General features: G+C 37.1%; 1 protein-coding gene across 1 annotated transcript in view; it reads right to left on the bottom strand.

Moving 5' to 3' along the window:
* The window catches only part of Dthd1 (death domain containing 1), a 57,524-nt gene continuing 31,665 nt past the window's right edge, over positions 1-25,859 (bottom strand). The window contains exons 9-10 of the mRNA XM_038317717.1: positions 4,677-4,734; positions 1-323 (exon numbers count right to left, since the gene is read on the bottom strand). Of these exons, the coding sequence (XP_038173645.1) occupies positions 1-323; positions 4,677-4,734 (381 nt within the window). The remainder of the gene's footprint in view (positions 324-4,676; positions 4,735-25,859) is intronic.

The raw sequence follows: 25,859 nt of genomic DNA on the forward strand, positions 1-25,859 counted from the left end.
TTAATCGGCCGCCACATCCAACCAGGGCTGACGTTCCGTGAACACCTTATGCTCCCACTTGAACTTGAGCTCTTCTGCAAGATCTCCCCGGCCTAGCTTGCGGAGATGGCGAGCCAGGAGGCGAATTTTGTCCATGGAAGTTGGGAGTGATCGTTTCCAGAAGCAAAGCAGGTCGTGGATCTGCTCTGTCAGATCATCTGGGTGCTTGAGTTTGATGAGCTGAACTGTGCTGCGGCGCAGAGGAAGCGATGCGGTGAGGATCTCGACACCTTCTTCCGAGAGCTCCTCTGCCAACCAGTGAAGTAAATTATCCCAAAGAGCCTCTGTAAGGACACATGTAAGGTTAGGTGAGGTTAGCGAGGTTAGGATTCTTATTTAGTCACTTGCTGATTTAACCCTCCTCACCAGGTCATGTGAAATCTATCTGTTCTCAGGTCTAGCCTCCGAGAATGGAAACTATGAGACAACCCAGGGAGGCTGCCGAATGTCTGCCAGTACTGAGGTCATCTGAGGGTACCAGCTACTGCAGAGGCTTAGCAATGCTATCATCCCTAGGAACCAGAAGGGCTTGTTAAAATGATTTTTATACCCCATCCATATAATGGTCTAGCAGTAAGTACTAGGGTAAGAAGGGCAGGTGGTGTTTTTAATGAGCTTTCAGTAGATGCTGATGCTGAAGTCCAGACCGCTGCTTGAATAGTACTGTGTTGGAGGATGTTTTCCAGGTACAAGCAGATACTTTTTTTAGTACTAATATGATGAATAACTACGTCAGCTAGTTACTTTTCACAGGGATATAACTACACATATATCCACAAAAGCCAGAGTACCTGGAATGCATTTCTATGGAAAGTCCTTTAACAAAAATTTCCAATGACCTCTGCACAATATAGACCTGCAAACATCTTGAGTAGATTTGGTATGATCAACACAGCTCTGACCAAGTCTGGAAACCTGTTCGTCTCTTGCATTTCTGATTCCACTTTGCAGTCATTACTGGTTGTGGGGTGTAATTTAGACCATCTGCTTCATAGTCAATGAGATTGCTTCCTCCTATGTGGTCTAAATTCTCAACATTATTACTTTCCTCTACACACTAGACTTCCACAGCTCCAGCTCCTCTGCTCCTGTGTAGTAAGCATGTCCCTCCATCACTAGTAGCTATCCGCCATTCACTCTCTTGTCAATGGAGAGTCCTACCTTATCCCAGCGCTGCTCTCAAGGCTCACCTCTCTATATCCATTCTGGTCTTAGAATCAACCTAAACTGTGCTTCCTCTTTCTCTTCATTGTTTCCTAGTTCCCAACCTTAATCCTGCTTTCTTAACATTTTCCAAACTACTTGGGCTTCCCAGAGACATGAAAAATATGTTGAATGCAACAAGCTATGCTACTTTTTATCAAACATCTTATCTGAGATATTGACAAATGCACTTAGAAGTCTTATTGCTCTAAAGTCAATTTAAAATTTTCTATACCAATGAACAGCAAATTCTTTCTTCTGTCCTAAGCCTACTCAAACTGTCCTAGAGACATTTGGTTACTATTTACAGCCACTGGCTCTTGGTCTGCATCTTCCATGACACCCATTGACCATGTCATCATCATTATTATTATTATTATTATTATCATCATTATTATTATATGCAGTAGCAGTATTTCATGGCTTCCTTCTTTTCTCTTTTTCCTTAGTTCACTCATCTCCCCTGTGTAACTCTTTGTAATCTTCCTGTGTCAGTTCATTTGAATTTTTTAAAAAAACATATTTTTCTAAATCTAATTTTTATTCAATATTTATATATATGTATGTGACTATGGTTTACATATGAGAATGTGGATGTACATACGACATAGTGTTTATTTGTAGGTTAGAAGATAACTGGAATATGGAGTCAGTTCTCTCTAGCTGTGGAGTACAGGGATTGAACTCGGGTCTTTAGGCTTATATGGAGAGCACTTCTACCTGCCAAGCCAACTTGCCAACCCCAGATATTCAATTTCTTATGTCTCCCCCCAATGAAATCATATAATCTTACTTACCTCTCTCTTACAGGTAACATACCTCAATCTACTATAGATTCATCTTTAGCTTTGTTTTTCTTGAACATACTCTAGAACTGAAATATTTGCCTCTTTGTGAGTGATGAACTTATCTATATGGCTATAGAACAGACAATTGAGATACCATATTTATAAATCTGAAGCTATCAACCTTTGGCCTTTTCTTCTTTCCTGCTGCCTGGGTCTTGATTCCATTTGTTTGCTTCTTTGATTTTTTTATTGTGGTAGTTTGGCTGAGTAAGCTTAAACACTGCTATTATTCAAATTTCTCAAAGCACATGTCACATACTCTTATGTCTAAATACTCTCTCAACTTTACAGATTTCAAGTGTTTCTTCTGATTTCCAGCCATATTGACACCCTATTAACCATTCTTTCTGTAGTTGGGATCTTAAATATTTTACTCAAAAGACCCATGTTTCTTGGCCAGTGGTATTATTTGGAGATGGAGTGATTTTTTGAAGGTGGAGCCTGGTGAGAAGTTAGGTCATTGGGCTTTTCTTGTTGGGGGAGCACTATGACCCTGAGGTCTTCCTGTTTCTCTCCATTTTTTCCTGATGGGATGAGATGAACAAAACTCCTCTGCCATATCCTTCCACCACAGTGTACTCCACTGCCAGAAAGTCATGGTGAAACCGAGCCAAAACAAGATTTTCTCATTTTAAATATTTTTGAAATTTATTTGTTTTGTTTCACATGTGTTTGTGTTTTGACTGTGTGTATGGCATACCATGTGCATGCAGTACTAACACGGGCCAAAAGAGGTCATCATGTTCCCTGTAACTGGAGTTACAGATAGTTGTTAGCCACCATGTGGATACTGGGAATCAAATGAGTTCCTCTGCATAAGCAACAAGTACTCTTAACCACTGCGCCATTTCTCTAGGCCCCTTTCCCATTTGAAAATTGATTTCCTCGGTTTCCTGTCACAGAATTGAAAGACTGACCACGGCAAAGTTCTATCTTCTGGCTGAAAGGAATTAAAGTTCTCATTCTTGCTATTAATTTTGGCTTGCTTTTGAATTTGACACAGCTAACAAGAATTGGAGACTTGATCTGCTCTTGTGAATCACCTTTTATAAATCTATTGAAAGGCAGTCCTATTGTCTAAGCTTTTTAATTTGAGTATTTTAAGCATTTAATAAGTTTCTTTTTGTGCAGGAAAGCTGTGAGCTCACTGTGCACTGTGGATAGGACAGAGTGCAGAATATTCTTCCCACAAGGTGGCCTTCTAGGAAGAATCGCATCAAGTTTGATAAGTGAATGCACTGGAAAGCAAGGTCATGGAGGGATTGCCCTGGTCTGTTCTCATTAACCCCATGACATGGACCAGATGATAAGGCACAACACCAGGTGTAAGCACTTGTATTATCTACCTGTAAACATCACCCTATCCTTTGTTTGCCTTAATAAAATTGAGAACTGTTTTGTTCATACTACTCTATTAGAATTCTGAAGCCTGGGGTCCCCTAGTTTGTCTCCATTCAGATATTTAGAATATATCCTTTTGTCTTTCAGACTTAGCCTTGCTGGTCATGGGACAGGTCAACAACCCAAGTCTAATTCCATCTACGATCCTTCTTCCATTTGAAGCTTGATGATACCCGGAACTTCCTAATACACATAATGAGGAGTGCCATATTTTTGTACAATCTGATGGGCATTGACAACAACAACTATTGTGTTTTTATTTAACCATTAAATGTCTTTAAAAATTAACATCGTTAAACTTTCTGAGATTTCACTCACTTCAACTATGAAAACTTCACCTGCTCTCTTTTAAAATATATTTCTTTGAGAAAGTATATAAAATAAAGTTTATTTCTATTCTCTATACAATGCAGATGAGGAGTGCCTGTATTTTCTGCACTAACCCATAAGGACTGCTAATCAGGATTCTGGTCCATTCCTGGTGGACCTAGTAAAGTATGGTGAACAATATGATAAATTTGATGAGCACAAATTACAGAATTTGTAGACTTTACATCATTAAATAATATATTTAAAATGTAGATAGAATAAATGTGTCAACTGCTATTTGGAAATTTGCATCTTTGTCAGGTAACTACATTCTTATTAATATGAAACCTAACTAATTATGAATAACCACAACCAAATATTTTCCCTCTGCTTTCAGAGCTCAAAGTGCTCAGCATTACACAGTGAAACCTTTTCTTTCTTGTTGCAGTAGAATGCACACCTCAATTTCACCTTTACTGACATCTAAGGCAATCCTTAATTGACAACATTTGGTTACTGACACATGGAAATTAGAGTTGAACAATTTTGTAATGCTACAAAACTATAGTGTATTTACCAAATCTAGAATTTCTATGTGAGCAAAATGCTTTATAAAGATCATATTTCTATGAATTACAATATAGTTCTAATCATATATATTAGTATATATGTATATACATATGTGTGAGTGTGTGTGTCTGTGTAAATGCTATTTGAGGTTACATGTACATGAATTCTCAAAGAAGTCCATTGATGGGCTTTCCTGCAATGATTAAGTGTTACTCTCTCAATTCTTTTATATAAAAGAACTCAGATACATGTAAACTATATGACAATAAAAAGTAATTTGACCAGGACAAAGTGAAGGGTCCTTACCTAGAGGGTTTGTGGACACTCTTTTGGTGCTCTGTGGTCGGCTGATTACTTTTTCGTGCTGCTCAGAGAAAGGGAGGCACAGTAAGTGAAGGAAGTTACACACTGAAGAACAAGCTCAGTCTCCACCCAAACTTCACCCTTGTGGGCAAGACTCAAGCTGCACACCTTGCAAACTGAGACTGTGTGGGGGTGTTCACCAGCAGTTCTCCTGTGTTAGGTCAAAGTACAACAATCCAGATGTTTCAAAAAATTTACACTTCGTCACATTTAAGTACCACCATAGAAACCACATGAAGTCCAAACAAAACTAAAATTGAGGATAATTTAAAAGACAGCTTGCATAAAGCATCCCATGAACTCTAAGCCCAAGCCATGATATTTCATAAAATCCATGTATGCCAGGAACTGGGCCTTAACACTCAACTCGGGACTTGGTACCCAGCAGAGACTCAAACAACAGTTTATGTGGATGATATGTGTATAGGATACAAGAAGCAGTTAAGTTGTTATGCATATATCTTAAAACATATTTTTCAGAACTAATCACATGGTGACTCATTCCTTTTGAAACTACCTGAATAACAGTTTGTACACAGTTAGTGTGGAGGACTGAAAAATGACATGAAGCAAACATGTCTGCTTTTCAACAGCTAAGCAGAGGCTGAGAAGCAAAGTTTCTTTGAAGCATCTGACACCTCAATCCATGTGAAAGATAGTTACTAAGACTGCATCAGAAAATCTTGAACACGGTTCATTGCAGCTTCATCTACAATGACAAAAACATAAACGACCAAGACTGGCTTAAAGAAGTGAGCACTACTCCAAATTATGGAAGAGTACTGACTAAAAAAAATCAAAGACAAATAATTGAAGGATAAAGATGGATAAAAATGGAAAGTTGCAAGTTTTGTTTTGAAAAGTTACATATTCCAGTTTCTCTGAGATCATGTTCCTAAAATGACGTTTTTTTTTCAAATATGGGAAAAACTGCTAGTGATTTCTGATAGGTAGGGATCAGGGAGACATGACAATAAAGAGGAATAAAGAGGGCATTGTGGTAATGAATTAATACTGAATCTTGATGGTATGATGGGTATGCCATTCATGGAGCTACAAGGTAGCAGAGCTACACACAAACATGTGCTGATGTCACCTTCCTGGCTTTGACAATATACCGCATTTACATGGAATACAGATGCTAAGGAACATTGGTTGAAGAATAAATAATTCTCTCTACTACCTTTCCAACTTCCTAAAAATCTATCTTCCCCCCCCCTCTCTCTCTCTCTGTGTGTGTGTGTGTGTGTGTGTGTGTGTGTGTAATGGGAATGAACCAATGGCAACATGCATACTAGCGAATATTATTCTAATACCAAGGTCGAAGTACACTGCAAGCACCCTATTTTTTTTATTAAGAAAACCTACCTCACAGCAATGACAATAAGAACAATAAATGTACTATATGTCAATATGTAGCACACCTTATGTACTTAAAACAATAAGTTCACTGAATCTGAATACTTGCTTTGTAGGAATGTTTTTCATAGAAGTTCTATGGAAAAATATAAAACAAATTAAGAAGTTTCAATAGGAGGAAATTAAGAAATAAATATATGTTCAGGTATATTGTATTGTACCACTTCAATCTAAATTAACTTGGATGTAACGACTATTTGACAGACCCTTTAAAACTGAAATATAAATGTCAATTTATTCATACTTTTAAATTTAGTTTATGTGTGTGTAAACATCTGTGTGTGCTTGTGTGCACGTACACACTCAAACATGTGCAGGTACCCATTGAGGCTTTGTTGTCAGATGCCATGAAGCTAGAGTTACAGATGTAGGTATCTGCAAACCAACATATGTGGGTGCTGAGATCTGCGCTCTGGTCCTTTTGATTAAGCAGCAAATATTGCTAAACGCTGAGTCATCTTGTCACCTTCATAAACAGTGCAACAGAATCTGCCTCCCCATCAATGGACCTTGCATGGAATAAGTTAATGGTAAGATATAGGTATCAAATTGCTTTCTTTCTTTATGTATCAATAAATTTTTTCCTGCTCCAGGATATTGTTCCTTGTTCACAGAAATCTCATAGCATCTTGATGCATTGACAAATGTTTCTGGTGCCTAAATACAGAGGGGTTTTCACGCATATGTGCCATCCAGTCTTCCCATAAAGGATACAGTTTAATATTTGGGATTATAATATGATTACATTTCTTTCTTTGATTTCCTCTACCCAAACTTTCCTATACACCCTCCCCACTCTCCTTCAAATTCATGACCTCTTCATTCGTTAATAGTTACTGCATGTAAATATATATATGTATATATATATATATATACACATATTCCTAAATATAACTTCCTCAGTGTGTATAATATTACCTCTGTATGTATACCAAGTGGTCAGTTTTGAAATCATAACGGATGTTTAATGTCACCTTCCTGTGCTTTACTTGTCCCCCCACTCCCTCTTACTGCTTACTACTCCATCCATTCTCTCCATGGATTTTACTCGTGCACAGTTCTTGTTCTTACGCTATTTTGCCTGGGGCATTGCCTTTGAGACTTCCTGGTGTCCAGAACTGCCCCCAAGGCCAAATAGAGTTGCATGCCCTCATTCAGTCTTTGTAATGATCCCAGTGTCCCCAAGCCCCACACCTTCCTTTACAGAAACAAACAGCTCCACTTTTATACTTTCTGCTTTCTCTTTTTCCTTCTCAGACGATGCCAACTTGTTACTCCAGACACATACTAAAGGAAGCCATGTTATTTTTATTAGTAGCCTTTTTGTATGTTAGCTAGTATACTTTGGCATGTTGACTATAATTTCTTCATCACTTTCAACTTTCGTGGCACATTGTTGAATTGTTGAATAAATCAAGACATGGCTCTAAGCTTTCAAAGTTTTTTCTTCAATACACTACTCTCTTACAAAGGAGACTAGCAACACTTGTGTGGGGACATTTACCCACAACAACCCTCTTAAGGATATCAGCATAAACCATAAATAATTTGGATATGTGCAGGTACATATTTATACTGCTATTTATAAGTCACTTCTCATAAAAAGTCAATAAAAAGAACTGAAACCCAAAATCACCACTTAGGCTTGAAGAGGGTATGACTATTGAGTTTTACGTCTTCTATTGTCAGGATTCTAAGCATTGCTGACTATTCTTTCTGTACTGCCTAAGAATCATCCTCTTATTGAACTATTCAAGTTTACTAAAGAATTTAGCGGAGCTCATATCTGTGAGTTGAGTTGCTTCTCTGTGTAATTTTCAACAAACTGACATAGTGTTATCTATTAAGCTCTCTAGTTTTAAGTCCTTTAGCACCTCCCATTTTCTCCCTTGTAGGTCTTTTCACTTTCTAAGAACAAGTCTGATCAGTCTTGGCTCTCCTTGTTATGTTAGTATTTTCTGTACATTGGCAATCCCAAACTGTTCTACTATTGCAATATATGTATATATGCATATTTATATTGATAGATAGATGAGAGAGAGAGAGAGAGAGAGAGAGGTCATACTGTTTTATAGACCCTGGAATTAATTGCTCCTAATTGTTCACTGGTTCTGTTTATAGCAATGGAGATTCAGAGAGTCTGTAAAGCATTTAAATGCCATGGCTTGGGTCAGTTCTTGACACATAATGTATGTTCAGTTTAAGTTACCTTTTTTTAATCACACAAGTTTGGAAAGAACTGGGTGTCATTTTTTGCATGTATGAAGGGTTTCTAAAGCACTAACATTCTAATAGGTGAGTGTCCGAAGTTTCATCTGCAATTATGATGTAAACAAAGGTTTGGGTAAACAGAAACCCCATCTCAATGTCACCATTACACAGTAGCCTCAGAAATAGTGTTCTATCCTGTGTCTCACAACAGCTCTGCACTAAGCTTTCACGGACAATTTGAGCTCTGACAGTACTTTGATCTGGAAAATACTCAGCATTTCAGTATCAGTTATGACTTACATCCATTGTAATATGTTTTCAGGGAGCTTATGATGGTGCATTCAGTAGCTAAGCCAGCATCACTATAGAAATACATGAGTGAGAATAAAGGAAAAAACATTGCAGAGGAAGAATGAGCCATTGTGGGCTGGTTTTAGGGCGATTTGTTTGGTGACATCATATCATCATTGCACCCTCCAACCTAAATGGTTGAATGTGGGTCATAGTTGAGAACACAGCAAAGATGATGGGGTGACCCAAGTCCAAGTTCTACCACAATAACTGGCAAAACCCAAAATAAAGCTTTAAAAAGAAAAAAAAAATGGGGGAAAATAAATCACTTAGAATATTTCACTCATATCTTAAGTGGCTAAGTAGAAACAATGATATAAAAGTATATCTTTGAGACCTGGACCAATACTCTATTTTAATTACACCTTAGGTGTTAAACTAATTTCAAAGGCAGCTAGGAAAATATTGTTGTGATTTGGTAAATGTACAAGTAATAAATGATAAATTTGTCTTAGTTTCTAGTGCATTCCAATATGGGTTCTCCACGGAAGAATCACTTTTATCAGATAGTTATGCTAGAGATTCCCTGTTCTTTTGACTATCTTTACACATTGATGCTGTATAGTAGAATGAATAACAGCACTTAATCATGAATAAATTTGAAGGTCCTTATTATAGTGTCTGTGGTAACAGCTTCATTATCTAGTTCTACCTCACACTCCTCACACTTCAAACATCTTGCCACAGATTTTTTTGGTAACCAAGTAATTGGTTATGTTATTAAAATACACACAAGTTTATTTTAGCAATAGACAACAGACAAAAGCTTGTATCTAATTAGTATGTGTCTGCATATCTTTAGGATATCTCTAATGAACTAGCAATAGACCCAAAATACACCTAACTAGTACTCATCTGCACTTCTTTAGCATGGGTTTTTATAAGAAGCTTTAAACCACAAAACAGGCAAGTTCTGGCCTCGACTGTTAAGATAATTTGAATGACAATGGCCTCCATTGGCTTACATATTTGAGTAAGTGGTCTTTGGTAGCTGTTTGGAGAGCATTAGGAGGTGCCTTCTTGTTGGAGGAAGTATCACTAGGTGCCAGGCAGTTACAAAGCTTCCAAACCCTTCCACTCTTTCCAGTGTGCTCTGTCCAGCTTCTGCTGTGGGATGGGTCGTGAGCTCTCTGCTGCTATTCTAGCTGCTGGCCTTCATGTCTTCCCTCTGCCACCATAAATTTTAACCCTCTGAAACTGTAAACCCAATTAAACATTTTATTTTATGAATTGCACTGCTCATAGTGTTTTGTCAGAGCAATAGAAAAGTAACCAACACAACTGCTTACTTTAATCAATTTATTTTGCGTGAAAATTCTTTAATAATAATTATCATTTGCATTTGAGAGCAGCTATAGCAAAATAATTATAAGCCACTTTCTTAGGTTTGTAACTGATAGTTTACATTGATTTCTTAATGATTTCATATTATAGACAAGCTAGATAGACTATTAATCAAATAAGTAATCTGTTACAAAACTAATACTAGCAGAAATTCTATGATCTTTATAGGTTCATCATAACTGTCTGTGAAACAATAACTTACTGCAGTATTGTCTCAGTCTGTGCTTTATTAACATTATTTCATTCCAAAATAAAGCAGTAGTTTGATTAATTATCATTTCTAGTTCACAAACGTAAATTTATAAAGTCAACATGGCTAGGAAATTACAAAACTAGATTTAAAACCCGGGTCTTTTTAAAACTCTAATTAGGAGATAATGTTCTCTGATAACGTATTTGGCAATGATTTTGATTAGTAACCATATGTTAGGAGTTACTCTAAAGGGTATAACCTGTAATCTTTGCAGCAAAATACAGTTCTGTGGGTATCCGATGAAGTGGTTATTATGTATACTTAACAGATGAAGAGAACAGATTTAAAGAAAGAAAACAATTTGGTCAAAAATATACATTCAAAACGACAGACATACCATTCAACCTACTATCTATAAGAAAAATTTGATCCCACATTTATAACTGTAAGTTAAAGCTTGCATATAAAATGAATATAGCGTCTAACTTTGCATTTAGTTATTCCAGTAACTTCTACATTGCATGCATATTCATACATGCTAACTTTGCTTCTCTGGACTTGGAGGTAGTATGTTATGGAGGTTTAAAACCAGACTTCTGGCACTAGTACTCATTTAGTTGTGACCTTGAGCAAAATATTCCCTTTTTCCTTGTTTCCTTACTTTAAGCAAGACTAATGGCAACTGTTCCCCAGTGACACTGGAAGGAGCCACTGAATTATACCATGCTCCTTTAAAGCATGGCATAATCTACAACAACATGCTCAAAATATTACCAGCCATGACTTGTTTATTCTTAAAAAATTACTATTTGCTGCCTACTTAAGAGGAAGTTCACTTATATAAACAAAAAGAAGCTCTAAAAATAAGTGCAATTAAAACAAAACAGCATTGCTAAATTCTGTTGCTAGCCAAGATTTCTGAACCTAAGAACAATTCTCAGCTAAGAAGGGAGTTTTGCAAGTGATAGAGACATTAACACCAGCCTGTGTTCTATTCACAAGATCAGAGGAAGGGACTAAAAAGAGAACAGCTGCATCAACACGTGGATCTATTTTTTATTTAAAGGTAATTTATGCATTAATTAAAGAAATAAATGGAAACACTACCAGCAACTTCAAGACTTGAGGACAAGCATTGTGTCACAGAAGCATTCTTTTTTTTTTTTTTTTTTTTTTTTTTTTTTTTTTTTTTTTTTATTTTCGGATAATGACATCACTCAGGATAAATAGGTATGGACAGTGTTTATGTCTTTCCAAGCTCTAGAGAAAACATTTTAATGGCATGGGAGTAATGAGTCACCAAGGGAATTAGACTCTTTTACATAGGGAAAGCCAGATCCAACGGGTAGAGGGATGGCTGCTGTGTCTGCTCAACTGTCCCTAAGAGCTGTGTCCCTATAGAAGTAGAACAAAAAAAATCTTACCAGCATGTCCACAAGTGACTAAGCTTTTAAAACCAACATGATTATGAAAGACAGCTTCTGTTGTGTGAGCTGAGAATTCCCAGGTGAGCAGATTAACCATGATCCAAGACTCTACTCCAAAGCTGAGTTTCAACAAAAGAGTTTGGTTATGGTGTCTTGGAGGCCTGCTATTTTTCTAAAGGCAAATGGAAGGGTAGTGGATCTGGGGAAGAGGAGAGATGGAGAGGAGCTGGGAGGAGTGGAGTGGGGGAAAACTACCGTCAGGATGTATTGTTTGAGAGAAGAACCTATTTTCAACAATAGATAAATAAGCAAACAAACAAGCAAATAAATCAATAAATAAAATTACTCATTCCCTTCTCGGGGGTAGAAAAAGACTCCAAAAGAGGATAGCAGAATCTAAATGCTGTGATTGGGTCCTATTATGACCTTGTCTTTTACAAGTCAAAAGTAAAGAAAAAAATACTGGTACTTATTACGGAGGAAGCGAATGTATTGTGATCATTTACTGTACTCACCCTTTAGAAATGTATTTGCAAGTATTTTTTTTTTTGTAGATGAAATGGTAGGTCATATTTTATTTTCTTTAAAATTTTTCTACAAGAAGAAATAATACCATCAAATCAAGGTGGAAAATGACGGAAGAAATGTTCAGTAAAGTTCTTTCTGCATATTCTTTATTTTGTAGCACACTTATGTATTTACACACCAGTATACTCAAAGATTTTTAAATAAAAAAATTAAAAGGCACCATCATGTGCTAATAACCTGTGGTTGTTGTCACACAGACATTCTGATAACACTATAATCAGCATAGAACTTCACTGACCACCTAGAAAAAGATAATTTGCACTCACAATGAAAGGAAGTACCATCCCATGCAGGGGCCTAAAAATCATCCTGAACCTACAGACAAGTAAGATCATCAGAGACCAAAATATCAAGAGTTCAGAGCCATTTTTTTTCTTTTAATTTAAATAGATCTCACAAGGAAATAAATTGAACAATTAAGGTAGGAAGTGAAAGCCAGGTGCTGCCAGTGTGGACGTACCATGAAGCGTCACTGGCCTTGCTCAGATTATTCTTTGTTTTAAGCCCATTTATATTTCTATGCAGCAGGTTTTACAATTGCTTCTTCATTACTTTTACCATTGTTTAAAATTGAAATTTAAGTTCGTTTTAAAGGTTTAATGTTATTATGCTTTTTTGACTAAGAAAAAAATGAATATGTTCCCCTTGCCTTGATAAATCTAGTCACAAAAGAAGATAGTTTTCAGGCCCTTTAAAAGATGAATCAATTCAGGAAAAAGTGAAGGAATCTAAGGAACTTGGAAGGTGGGAAGAGCTACCTCTACCAATGGCTGCATTTGTAAAATGAGAAGATATCTAGATAGTTCAGAAAACATAGAGGAGTATTTAAAGACAATCAAAATATAATCAGTCTGCAATAGAACAATCTGGGTCTTAAATCGGTAATCCTGGCTTCGGGGTTTCTCATTTATTTTTATTGAAAAAAATGAGAAAAGCAGAAGATATGTTATGGGAGTTAATGGAACACTTCACATATACCAGATTTCACACTTGATAATATGAGTTTTTAGACCTACTCAGAATTCCAAGTTGCTTTTGCAAAAATCAGGTCTCTTTGACCCACAAATGCAGCTATATGAAAGGTGTTATTCATTTTTATAAAACTGTTCAAGAAAAACAGGAAAGAAGCAATTCATTTGAATTTATACTACACCCAACAACTTTTTTGATGGCTCCGCTTTAAGATTATACTCCTTATAGATTTGTCAATCAGAAGATCCACCAAGGTGACACAATTCTGAGAATAATTATTTCTAGAATATTTTAAATGATTTTTGATTTCCTGATTTGTTTTATTTTGTCTTTAATGGGCTTATAGGTAGGAATAGACTTTCTGATAACAGTGAAACGAAAGTTACCAGAAAGGCCTGGACATTCACAAACGTAGTCCTAGGTCCTATACAGAAATTCCCACAATAACCATGACTTCCCAGTCATGAGAGGCTTTTGCCTGTTAGTTGAGTAGAAAATGGATTAAATTTTTGTCAGTTATTAAAACACACTTCAATTATTCAAGATTGTTATTAGTATGTATTCATTTATTAAATAATGAGTTCAGTAAAATATTATGGAAAGCATCTGAGAAGAGAATATTAAATTGAGTGAGGTCCTCTATCCCTGATGAACTTAGTCACACATGGTGAAAAGGGGTGTAATGATCAGGTTACTGACACTCAAATCAGACCAGTCTGCTCTGTTGTACTATTACATTAGATGCACTATTTCTCCTGAGGGTAAAATTTCACTGTTCATCTATTTCTTCAGCAATATACTTTTTTCAGAAAATCATATAACATGAGTAAATGTTTAATCCGATTTCTATCAGAGTACGGCAATCAGTATTACTAATTACTTTGTATAAATAAAAATGGCAATGGACCATACACTAGTATATGTGCACATACTTTGGTAACAGTTGCTCCTCAGCACTCCTCAGTTTCCTTGTTATTGTTTAGTAGGTGTAAGGGTTTCTCTAAGGAGGTGACAGCAGAGCCAAGTGCAAAGGTCATTGCTGATGTAAGAACTTATGGTAAGAGATCATGAGGTGGTCATGATTATAATGAGTAATAGAAATGGAACAAAAGATGTTACTCAGGGCAAGGCATCTTGTAAAGGCTATAGGGGCGAAAGGATGGGAGTTATGAAGGGCTTCAATGCCAAGGTGACCATGGATACCTACTGCCTATGGAAGAATCAAAGTAAGAATGATAAAAATGATAAATTTTTCACTGAATTTTGAGAAATCCCATGCTTTCAGTTATATAAAAGCTGGTCTAGAGTAGAAAAGGGCACTGATCACAGGTCTTCAAGGGAAAATAGTGCCAGTGAGTCTGTACTAAGAATAGAGATGAATGCAAATATGAATAACACTTCCAAAGTAATTCAATAAAACACTGCATTGATCATAAGACAACAGTCACACCAGTTGCCAAGAGCCCCTTCCCACAGCTTCCTCTATTTCCCAATGTACTTCTTCTACTAGCTCCACCCATATTCACAAGTACTGTTGTCTCCATCCCTAAACGTCTGTGTCCTTGTTCTCTCCTTACCAATATCACCATCTCATCTATGAATTATTTAACTATTCTTTGATTTACTGATAGCAACTCATCTCCTGAATATATTTCCATCTATTACAATGATACTGCAAAGTTTTACCCTTTACTCTCCTGGTTAAACTTCTCCAATGGCTTGTTATTAGTTATTCCTCTTCAATTAAATTCATATAAATTAAAATTAAATAAAATTGCTATAAAATTAAATTTGGTTATAAAGTAGAAACCTGGGATGATTTGTTTACTGTGTACTACATACTGTCTCCCTGGGTGCATTTTTACCTGATTGTGTTCTCTGTGTCATAGAATCCATCACATCCTCCTGAAGCATTAGATATTCAGGTGACCCGAACAAGGAATTCAAATCCTTCCATAATCAATCCTCAACTGATTTCAATATGAAGTTTCCAGGCCTTTCACTCAGTCCTCAAAGGTCTCATTACAGGTTCCTGAAACACACCTGGTGCGTTCCCAGTAGAAGTTTCTATTCCCACTGTGCTACTTTCTCTTAACCCTCTCTAGATTCCAATTTCTTTTCCAATCACTGTGACACATCCCAAAGTTACCCTAGCCCATGTTGTGTGACAAAACATTTTCTGAAGGAATGCAGCACACCTGACTATTTATCCCAGATATTTAACCTGTGACAGACCAAAGTATGAATACCATCAAAGTCCAACTTGGTGAACCAATGAGCTTTATTGGGTTCCATAGAGGAATGTGAGTGAGAGGTTACTTACAAGAGGAGAAGAGTCAAAGACAGCTGCATCAACAAGGCCCAGCCCAGCATGGGTAAGAACTCACAAAGCTGAGAATGTAGAGCACACCGCACAGCCTGCAGGCAGCTAAACAGGTTGGAGTATCTTTTTCAGGTGCCTCAGTTGGTCCAAACTTAGAAGTTGTTTGACTGGTTTCTGCTTCTTCCAGACTGGCATCAGAGTCTGCTTTGCTTAACTGAGAGTTCTTTGTGGCTCAGCTTCCTCCTCTGAGGGGACTCTCAGCTTTTATTGCTTACTCCAACAGGGGGAGGCCTAGTGAGTCCTGTCAGTTTTAGGCACTTTCTAAAGTTATTTTGAATTACTTACTTCCTGTTTAAAGAGTTTCTCAGGATAGAATGCTTCAGTGTGAGAGAAAACTGTTACATAATAGCAAACAAGATTTAGCACTTCTCTGAAACAGTCTATCTTGGCTCTATAGGGCAGTTTATCATAAGTCCTTGTCTGTGGATTTGTATTTGTATTGTATTTGGTTCCTATTTATATCTTATATTGTTTTATAACTTTAAAATGTTTTCATCTTAAATAAAAGCTACCTTGAGGTTTTGTCTTATACCAGTCAAAATGACCAAGATCAATAAAATAAATGGCAGTTCTTGCTGACAAGGGTGTAGGGTAAGTTCTTGCTGGTGGTAGTGTAAACTTCTACAGCCATTATGGACATCAGTTTGGCAGTTCCAAAGAAGCTGAGACTCTCACTACCATAAGATTCAGCTATACCACTAGTAGACATATATCCAAAGGACAATTTATCCTACTACAGAGACACTTGCTTAAACATGTTCATTGCCATTCTATTCATAATAGTCAGAAGTTTGAAATAGCCTAGTTGTCATCAACATATCAACGGATAAAGAAAATATACATTTTCACAGTGGCTATTAATCAGCTGTAAACAACAAGAAAATGAAAACTTCAAACAACAATAAGTAAAAGTGATATAAAATTTATAGTAAATGGATGGAACTATAAAAATAATCTTGGGTAAGGTAACAAAGACTCAAAAAGACATATATAGTACATGCTTGCTTATATATGGATGATGTCATTAACTCTTCAATAAGTGAGCTATAATTTGTATATCCACAAAGGTTTGGTAGGAGCAAGAAATTGGGTGGAGGAATCTCAAGAAAACGGATATAGAATGGAGGGTAATAGATAGATGGGAGAGTTGACCTGGAATGGTGGAAAATGGAGCGGGGTAGAAAGAAGGTGTTAAAGAGTCAATATGGAGAGGTTTAGCTAAAACTAGGGCCCACCAGAGGAGTTGTACAGAAAACTAATACAGTGGAAGCTTCTTAATATATTTACATATATGAAAGGAATCCAAATTGAATCCCCAAATAACCCAGGAGACAAAGCTCCGATGAGACATCTTTCACCAACAAATGAAATCTCCCTTGCCCTGGAATGTGTTACATAGAATGGAGTTGTTGGTCAAAGGAACGCCATGGAAACTCCCAACAACTCAGGCTATTGCCTAGATGGTTCATTGTGCTCCACAAATAGATAGTAAGGCTCTATTGCTGAAGATAACGTCTACACATCTCATTGAACACGGACAAATCATGCTGATTTGAAAGCCTTGTTTCCTTAGCATCCTCCATCCCCTCTGGCTCTTACAATTTCTCTGCCTCCTCTTTTGCTTGATTCTCTGATCTCTGATGGGAGGGATTTGATGGGGTCATCCAATTTAGAACTGAGTGTTCCAAGCTCTCTTTCTGAACAACTTAACATAGTATTTCAGTTTATCAAGATCTTAGGAGTTTATTCTCTGACTGACAAAGGCTGGAGCATAAAGCAATGGATACATTCCTGGAATTGCCTTTACTATAGAAAACATATAGAAAATTCCAAAACTGCCATAAATTCAATGTTTCTACAAAAATCAAATTACACTTGGTTTTCTGATAGGCTTTAAGTATGTATGTATGTGTGTGTGTGTGGGGGGGGTTATGTTTTCCTAACTTTTTTCTTATTATCCAGAAACAGAATAATAAAGTCCACTTTTTCAAATAGTATGTTATTTATTCTGAAAATTTTACACACATATACTCTATATCTTAAGCATATCTATATCTCAAAGCTCCACTCCTTTAACTTTTCCCTGGTCTCCCAAAACATTTTCTTTCTAACATTTTTTTTAATTTATAACCCACTAAGTTCAGTTGGTACTACCCATTTGTGCTATTGAGTTTTTAGTTATTAATCCTATTTAACTTTTATAAAAGCCCCACATTTGAAAATTGTAAGAAAACTAAGGTGTCTGTGACCATAAGCATTTCTTCTATTCCAAAATCTATTCATCTGTTAACTTAAGAACATGTTAGTGGTTCAGGCTGTTAGGAAAAACACATTTTAAAAATCATCCTTACAGGGTAGGGAGAGTGCAATGAACATTCAAAAATCAAGAGAAAGTGATGCTGCCTGCAAACCAAGGATGCAGCAGCATCCACACCCTTCCGGCCCTCAACATGGTGTGCTATTTAATGTGGTGGAAGCACAAATGCTGACAGTACCTTTTTTTTTTTTTTTTTTTTTTTTTTTTTTAACTAGAAGTGGTGTGATGAAATGTCATGAGTTCACAGGGATTTTTTGACTGTTTTTTTTGTTGTTTTTAAGGAAGTTAAGTCTCAGCAGAACTCGGTCTGTGTTGCTTATATAAGCCTGTCATTGAGGTATTACTGGGAACTCCAGTCTCAGGTACACTTCAGCCACGAGACTGAAACCTTCCCTATTAAAAGCAAAACCGCTGAACAGGTGGGAGAAAGACAATGTAGTCACAGCCCAAGCTGACGAAAGCAACCAAATGTCATATAGTCAGCCATCTGGGAAATTTCAGAAGCACACGCTTTAGCACCAAACATTCTAACCACTTCCTTCCACCCCAAAACTCTTCATCTATTTTTTAAAGGTGCTTTCTTTCTTCCAGCACACAAACGCATATAATATCAATAGAAAGTTCTTGAACATCTCTGAAAAAGCGTGTTTAAGGCACAACTGAGGAAATAATTTATAGGCAAACTATCGTCCTTTGTGGCCACATATTTTACACATACTGCTGACATGGCCTTTTAAAAGGATATCTTGATTACCAGGTACCACTAAGACCCTCTGATTTTTCTTGTAGACTTTGTAGCTACCATTGCATATTATCCATGATGATGTTTCTTAAAGGCATCACAGAGGCTAGAAATCTACTGTTTTCTTTACCTCATCTAAAACTCTCTGAGGAACATAGATAAAGAGGCTTCTCATCGTGACAGCCCAGAAGTTAGTTAACTCACTGTTGGCCTTCTGTGACTGTCTTAATTCAACAAACATGCCACTAATTTTGTTTATCCTCTGATGCTAATTTGTTTTCTTCCTTGACTTTTCTAATTTTCTTCTTTCATTTTTATTATCTATAATACGAGCTATATTTAGTAATGCACTCAAGCAACCAGCATTTGTTGAACATGTAATCTAGGTCAAGCATTGCTCTACATCCGTGTTACTAAATAATGATGGAACAGAACAAAACATCCTGCAGTCATAGAGCTTATTTACATTTTTACTGCTCGTTTGTCCGTGTTCCTGCAGCATACCTAACCATGAGGCTCCAGTGCTTTAGAGGGAACAAAGTTAAAGTAGGCTAGGGAAGGGGCTAGAGAATTGGATTAAAAGAACAGAAATATATTGCCTATTAAATAGATTCAGAGGAGGATTTAGAGAATGTGAAATTTGACCAAGCAATGAAAATTGAGCTATTGGCATATAGGTAGATATTAGGAGGACCATTTAGGTCAGATTAATCACTAACACAGAGATTTAAATCAGAAGACTGTGGTGTGCTCTAGAAGCAGGAACAAAATAACTGTGGGATTGGAGCTGAACAAGTGAAGGGGATAGGATACAAGGATCTGGAATCAGTGGGCACCTAAGTCACAGAGAAACTTTTGCAGTAGCTGCCCCTTATGAGTGGTGTGTAGTTTCTGGTCTCAGTATCTTTCAGCCTCTCTGGTAACATGGTCAATTAAGGTTAATAGAATTAAATGGAAATTCCCAAAAATAAAAAAAATTCATAAATCTTAAGGAACTTTTATTATACTAAATTATCAATTGTTCCATTTAATTGTTAGTTGTGCTTGTTCATATCTTACTCTGTGTAATTTATAAAGTACAACTTTATCATAGCAATATATACATAAAGAAGTCCATTCCCTTCGGTCTCCATCATTTCTAGCACCCACTGGAAATTTTGGAACGTATTTCCGTCACATGAGTGAAGCCCTTTCTCTAAGGGAAACAAGAGTCATTGCAGGGTTTGCAGCAGTCATGTGATCTGAATGATACTTTAAAGATACCGCTTCCTAAAAACAAAAGATGGACCACAGAGAAGCAAAGGAAGGTTTAGACTGTTATCATTTTTCTTCATTGTCATCTTAGGGGTATTTGGAGTTGCCTGGGAGACACACCTCTGGTGTCTTGGAGAGTGGATACATTGAAGTTAGACGGAGAAGGGAAGACTCACTCTGAATGTGGGCTTCAAAATCCCATGCAATAGGGGGTCTCACACTGGATTGGAAGGTAAAATGGAGAAAGGAAGTTAAACCCTGCATTTGTTTCTGTATGACTCCTGAAACACACCAATGCAAGAACACGCCAGTGCTCTACCTACCAACCACGCTTGTCACCAAGCCTCTGTGTCGCGATGGACTTTCCCATCTGTGAACCAGAACAAATCTTCATTTCTTGCTTTTCACAAGTTATCTGGTTGCAGTGACAAGAGAAGTAAATAATGTACCATCCATACTGGATCACTATTGTATATGTGACCCTTGGCATACAAAACATGGGTTTTTTTTAGGAATTAATATATGAATGAGCAAAGTAGGAAAGTTGAAGGATATAAGGTATTCTCACAAGCAGGAAGTAAATACATAAAAATTACAAATGATCATCATCGTTTGAGGAGCCTCACAGTGCTTATACCTTGTGATTACTTGTGTGCAAATATGTGTGACTGTATACACACATAACACATAGTGACCTCCTGATGAAACAGTGTGTCTTTGAGAAGCTTATTTTTCAAATATTCTTGAAGTCTTGACCTTACAGGTAAAAAGGACATTCAGATTTTGTTTACCCTGTAACAATCACTTAGCTCGCTAGACCTTCCCAAGGCACTAGGATGGACTTGTTTGTGGTGGAGTTTATGTGTTAGTATACTTTAAATTAGAATCATTTCAGGGGATACAGTTTTCAAACTGTTCTAAGTGATACTTAATATCACAGTTTCTTGTATTAAGGGAAAGTAAGCCACAGCATTTATTCTGTTAGAAGTATTTACTGTTTGCCTTCTGTGCGTACTTCTATTCACTGAAAAGTAACACATTTTCATGCTGCTTATCTGAGCTGGAGATTCTTTTCTTACTCTAAATTTTTTGGGAGTAGTCTGTTCTCACGAAACAAAGGTCACAGTTTCAGTTCCCGTTGAGGTACACATTAGTGATGAAAGGGGAGAAAAGCTTCTGCAGCCACAGATTCTTTCTCAGCCCTGAGGAACTCATTTGCAGAGGCTTTGTGTAAAGGTATGGCCGAGAGTGTGAGTCTGGAAAGCCCTGTACAAACCCATCCGGGAAGAAAGTAGAGTACAGATGGCATATTGATAGTCAATTAGTCTATGAAAAGCAGCAGATATTTAAGACACTTTATCTTTAACATGATGATGTAGTTTCAAGATGGTAAGTTTCAAGTTTGCAGAATTTTAACACTGGTAGAAATGACCTCATTGATCTAGTCTCTTATAAAGACACTCTGAAATTGTGCTGTCAGATGCATGGTAGAGTTGTGTAGAAAAACTTAAAAGTTTGTGTTGTCAATTATGCCTTCCCAGGTGGAGAAACAAAGCCCTCCAGGAGAGGTGTCTTCTAAATGTGACTGGAAAAGAACAGGGTGGCAGAAAGAGAGAAGGAAAGATGAGGAGATTAGAAGAAAAGAAGAAAAGAAGGGAGAGAGGGAAGGACATTCTGAAATATTCAGAAAGTAGTTTTACAACATGCTTATTTAGAAAAATACCAGTTTCTTCCCAGGTTGGAGGATGTCTTCTCTAGCCATGTGCTTTTGATCAATGTTATAGTACCATGTCTGTATTCCTACATATAGAGTGGCCTTCACATCCGATTTTAGAGCAGTTGGTTATCTCTAGAATAGTAGGGGTAGTGGCACTAGAGAACCAGGAGGTATCTTGCCTGGCAGGTCAGTATTGCAGCAAACATGGTCCATAGCTGAGTGTTTCCCAGAAACTTGAATAGCACGTTCTAGCACTGTGGCTAGTTAGGAGAGGGAGGGGTAGAGTGGGGGAACCCTCTCTCAATTCCATTTTGATTTCTGTGTCCTATAACCAGAGCATGTAGTATATTCAAGATACAGTTTTATCAGCATATTCTGGTAGGACAACAAGATCAATGACAATAGGCTGTATTGTTTTGGAGCCTCTGAGACTTCTCTGGTCAACAACTCTTAGTGAGGTATTCCACATCTAATAAGGGTTTTTCTTAAAAGCCTATGGCTTCTTAGAACAGAATTAGCCATCCATAAAGAAAAAGTACATCCATTCCAAACTTTTTTAAAACTTGTTTTTTAATTGTATAAGGCAAGGCCATAGGCCTTTACATGCTTTTACATGTACCTTTATCTTTGGTAGCCCTCCAAGTCCCACTGTTTCCCCAATCCTACTTAAGTGTTTTCATGCCGATGCAGCAATACTTTGCTATTTATTATTTATTTTAGATTTGTCAATTCCCTGACTTAGTGCTTCCCTCCCAGTGTTCCTTTCTTGATTCCTAGTAGATATTTATATTTTATCCGTAACTAGTTCTACTTTCAATATGGGACCGATATATGGATTTTTGAGGAGGGTGGCAATTAATTCAGAGACTCATATTTGTTCAAAATAATGAGAATCAGTGACAAATGGGTGCTCATTCTTAAACAACATGATACACACACACACAAATGCACGCACACATGCACACACCTGAAGATGCAGAAAACACTGCAGAAGAGAGGTCAAAAAGAAGTTAATGAACAGAGGGTGCATAAGTGGACCATGTATTGCTGTCATCCAGATCTGACATTATTCTTGCAAGCCTGAGCAGTAGCTATAGACTGGGTTCTCGCCGTTTCCACCATGGATACAGGAGATCCTCAAGAGGCCTGAAGAGTGAGTGACTGTTAACAACTGCTAGAGCAGCAGGTATCTTTTTCTCTGATGGTGTAGCCACTAGGGGACTAAGTGGAAAGAAGAAGGTGATTGGAGGAAAAGGAAGGGGGTGTCACGGGATAAAGGCGAGTATGAAAATAAAAACAATAAATAATTTATGTCTATAAAACATTAAAAAAAGAATTTATGCGTCTCTCATTTAAAACACACATACATTTGTGCATATAACATACATAAGCAGATATCTGTTATAGAATTTCTGAAGGGGTTGATAATGGCTTGAGAAAATGTCTAAAAGATTCCCAATGAAGGCAAAAGTTTTTGTTGAGAAAGAATAAGCAAGGCATTGCCATGAAATGCGGTAACCAGAAAGAGATAAAGTACAGAATCTGCTCCTGCACATCTGAGGAACACTGAGCTTAGACTAGATGGTGAAGTCAGGACAGTTCCCTGTGAAAGGTCATACTGAGGCAGAGGTTCAAGAGGAAGCCAACAGGAGCAGGCTACTGGGTGAGAAGTGTGTGTCAGAGTCAGAGCAGGAAAAGAGCTTGTGACACATTTATGGTGATCACTTACAAACTCTCACAGGTGAAATTTACTTTAACTCCTAAATTGACTACCTTGGTTAACCCACCTAATGATTTCAAGAGTCATAGAGGCCATAGAGAAAATATGGATAACTGAAAGTTCAATTTAAGTCACATTTGTATTGAAATTCTTTTTTCTGTACACAAGCTCTCTCTTCCCACAGCTTGGCACAGTGGAAGTAAAGTCCTGGCACTTTATACAAGAAGGTCCTACTGTGCTTGTTTTTGTCTCCCTCTGATCATGCCATAGCTGCAGAAGAACGACCCCGCTCTCTGGAAGAAGCATGCTCAGCCTGGAGAGCAGTACTCATGGGCATTCTCCACTCCTAAACTTTATGCGTCCACGTACATCATCTCCTCAGGGTGACAGGCAAGGGTTTGCACAACTAAGCTCTAAGACCTTAGTCTGAGAAAGTTCAAGTGCTCCATCCAGTCCACAGTTGGGATCCCCAGGGAAGCTAATGAGGGCTGTACACCAAGCACCTCTCCCGTGTAATCACACATATTTAGTGCCTGATCTGAGTCAGGTTGTCTTCTCACCACTTAGAACAGGAACTCGGCAGGACAGACTTGGTCTAAATACAACAAATAAACCTAAAGAGAGTTGAAAGTCAAAGATACCTAGTAGATGGGAGATAAGGACAGCAAATAGCATGTGTGCAGGGACTTGAAAGTTGAAGAGCCAAATACAGGAGATTATTCAAATTCTTCCTTCCTAGGTATTCTGAAACAATTAATGTTTGAGGTGACGGCTGTACTAATTATTGCAACCTGATCATTACATGTTAGGTATGTATCAAAAATTCTACATCATAATTATATATTTCTCAGTTACTGCTGATGGTGATTGAAGCCAGAACCTCACATATGCTAAGCACATGCTCTATAACTTAGTACATCCCATATAGTATGTAAAATTGTTATGCACATTAGACTCAAAATAAAGGCTAAGAGACTGCTGAGTGAGCAAAGGAGAGAACCAACTTCCCCAAATTATCCCTAGACCTCCTCCACTATGGCATATATATGTATATATATATATATACATATATATGCCATATATATACATATGGACATACAACACACTATATATTATATAATATATTTAATATATGATATACATATATAAAATTGTGCTGAGTGTTCATTTAGATGACTATACTGTTCTCAACATATAACAGTTTCTGTCATCAGTGGTTTGACAGCATGTCCTTCTCTGCTCTAGTACACTCCTTCAATCCAGTAAGGAAAGGGCTCACATGGCTCAGTGCTTGCTTTTTGCCCTTAAGCTCCTCTTCACGAAGGCTGCTTTGGTTCTGTTTTGGTTTGGCTGGTGTCCATGACATGCTATTTGCTAATTTTTTCTAATAGTTGGCCTATACTCTTTCCTTTTTTTTTTGACGTGTCCTACAACTTTTAGGGAAAAATCTAGATACAACTCTATTCTGCTTTCTGGTCTAAGAATAGAAGAATAGAAGTTATGTCTGCTAAGAAGCAGCAGCAAAGTGATTGCTGAACACCTGAGGATCAGATTTCTTGAGCTGGCATCCTTCCTCTGCACTTGGCTCTAGGACCCCAGACAACGTGACTGAACCTGCTCTGTCTCCACTTCCAGTAACACAAGAACAATGGCTCTGAAAGATTCGGTAAGAACTTAAGGACAGTGCATGTAAAAGCACTTAAAAGCATTTTCTGTTTTAGAAATTATGGTAATGGCTTTAATTGAAATGTGAATTTCTTTCTTTTTTTTTTTGGTTTTGCTAAGATATTTCTATCATCTCAAGCAAAAGCATTCCATTTCCTTGCTATAGACCAGTTTCCTCTTTGTGTCTAGTGGTTAAAGTCCCAAGAACAAAACAGGTTAGACAAAACCGATGCAATTATCACAACAGGTTCCTGCAATGCTCTCTTCAACTTCTACAAAACTATTAAGGCATTATTTATACCAATATTTAATTAGTTATAATCTTCTAATGTATTTTCATATACATGTGTTACATACTTCATTAGGTTCTATTTATCTAGGAAAGTTCTGGTCCACAGAAAATGGTTTGAGATGTATATTTCAATTTAGCAGTTACTTAAGGAAAAATAAAATTGATTTATAGAATATATTATTTAAACTGATCAAACCAAAAATATTACAAATATGCCATTTCATCATTATAAACAGGTTATGATTCATTTATATCTCTTATTTGATCTATCTGACACAGGAGGTCCTTTTTGAGATCGAGCCTAGCCATGTGGGCAGTAGCTACCATTCCTGACAACACAGCTTCTGGTTACATTTTCTATCTATAGCTCTGTATTAATGATTACATGTAGAAGAGCATGTCTCTTTCAAAAGTACAATTAATATTCATTAATTAAGGGCAGTGCAAAGGCTAACTGTGATGGTTCACACCTGTAATCCTAACACTTGGGATCTAAGCAAGGGGATTTGGGGTTCAAGGTCATCCTCAGCT

Source organism: Arvicola amphibius, chromosome 1 (assembly GCF_903992535.2).
Source record: "Arvicola amphibius chromosome 1, mArvAmp1.2, whole genome shotgun sequence".
Classification (NCBI taxonomy): Eukaryota; Metazoa; Chordata; class Mammalia; order Rodentia; family Cricetidae; genus Arvicola; species Arvicola amphibius.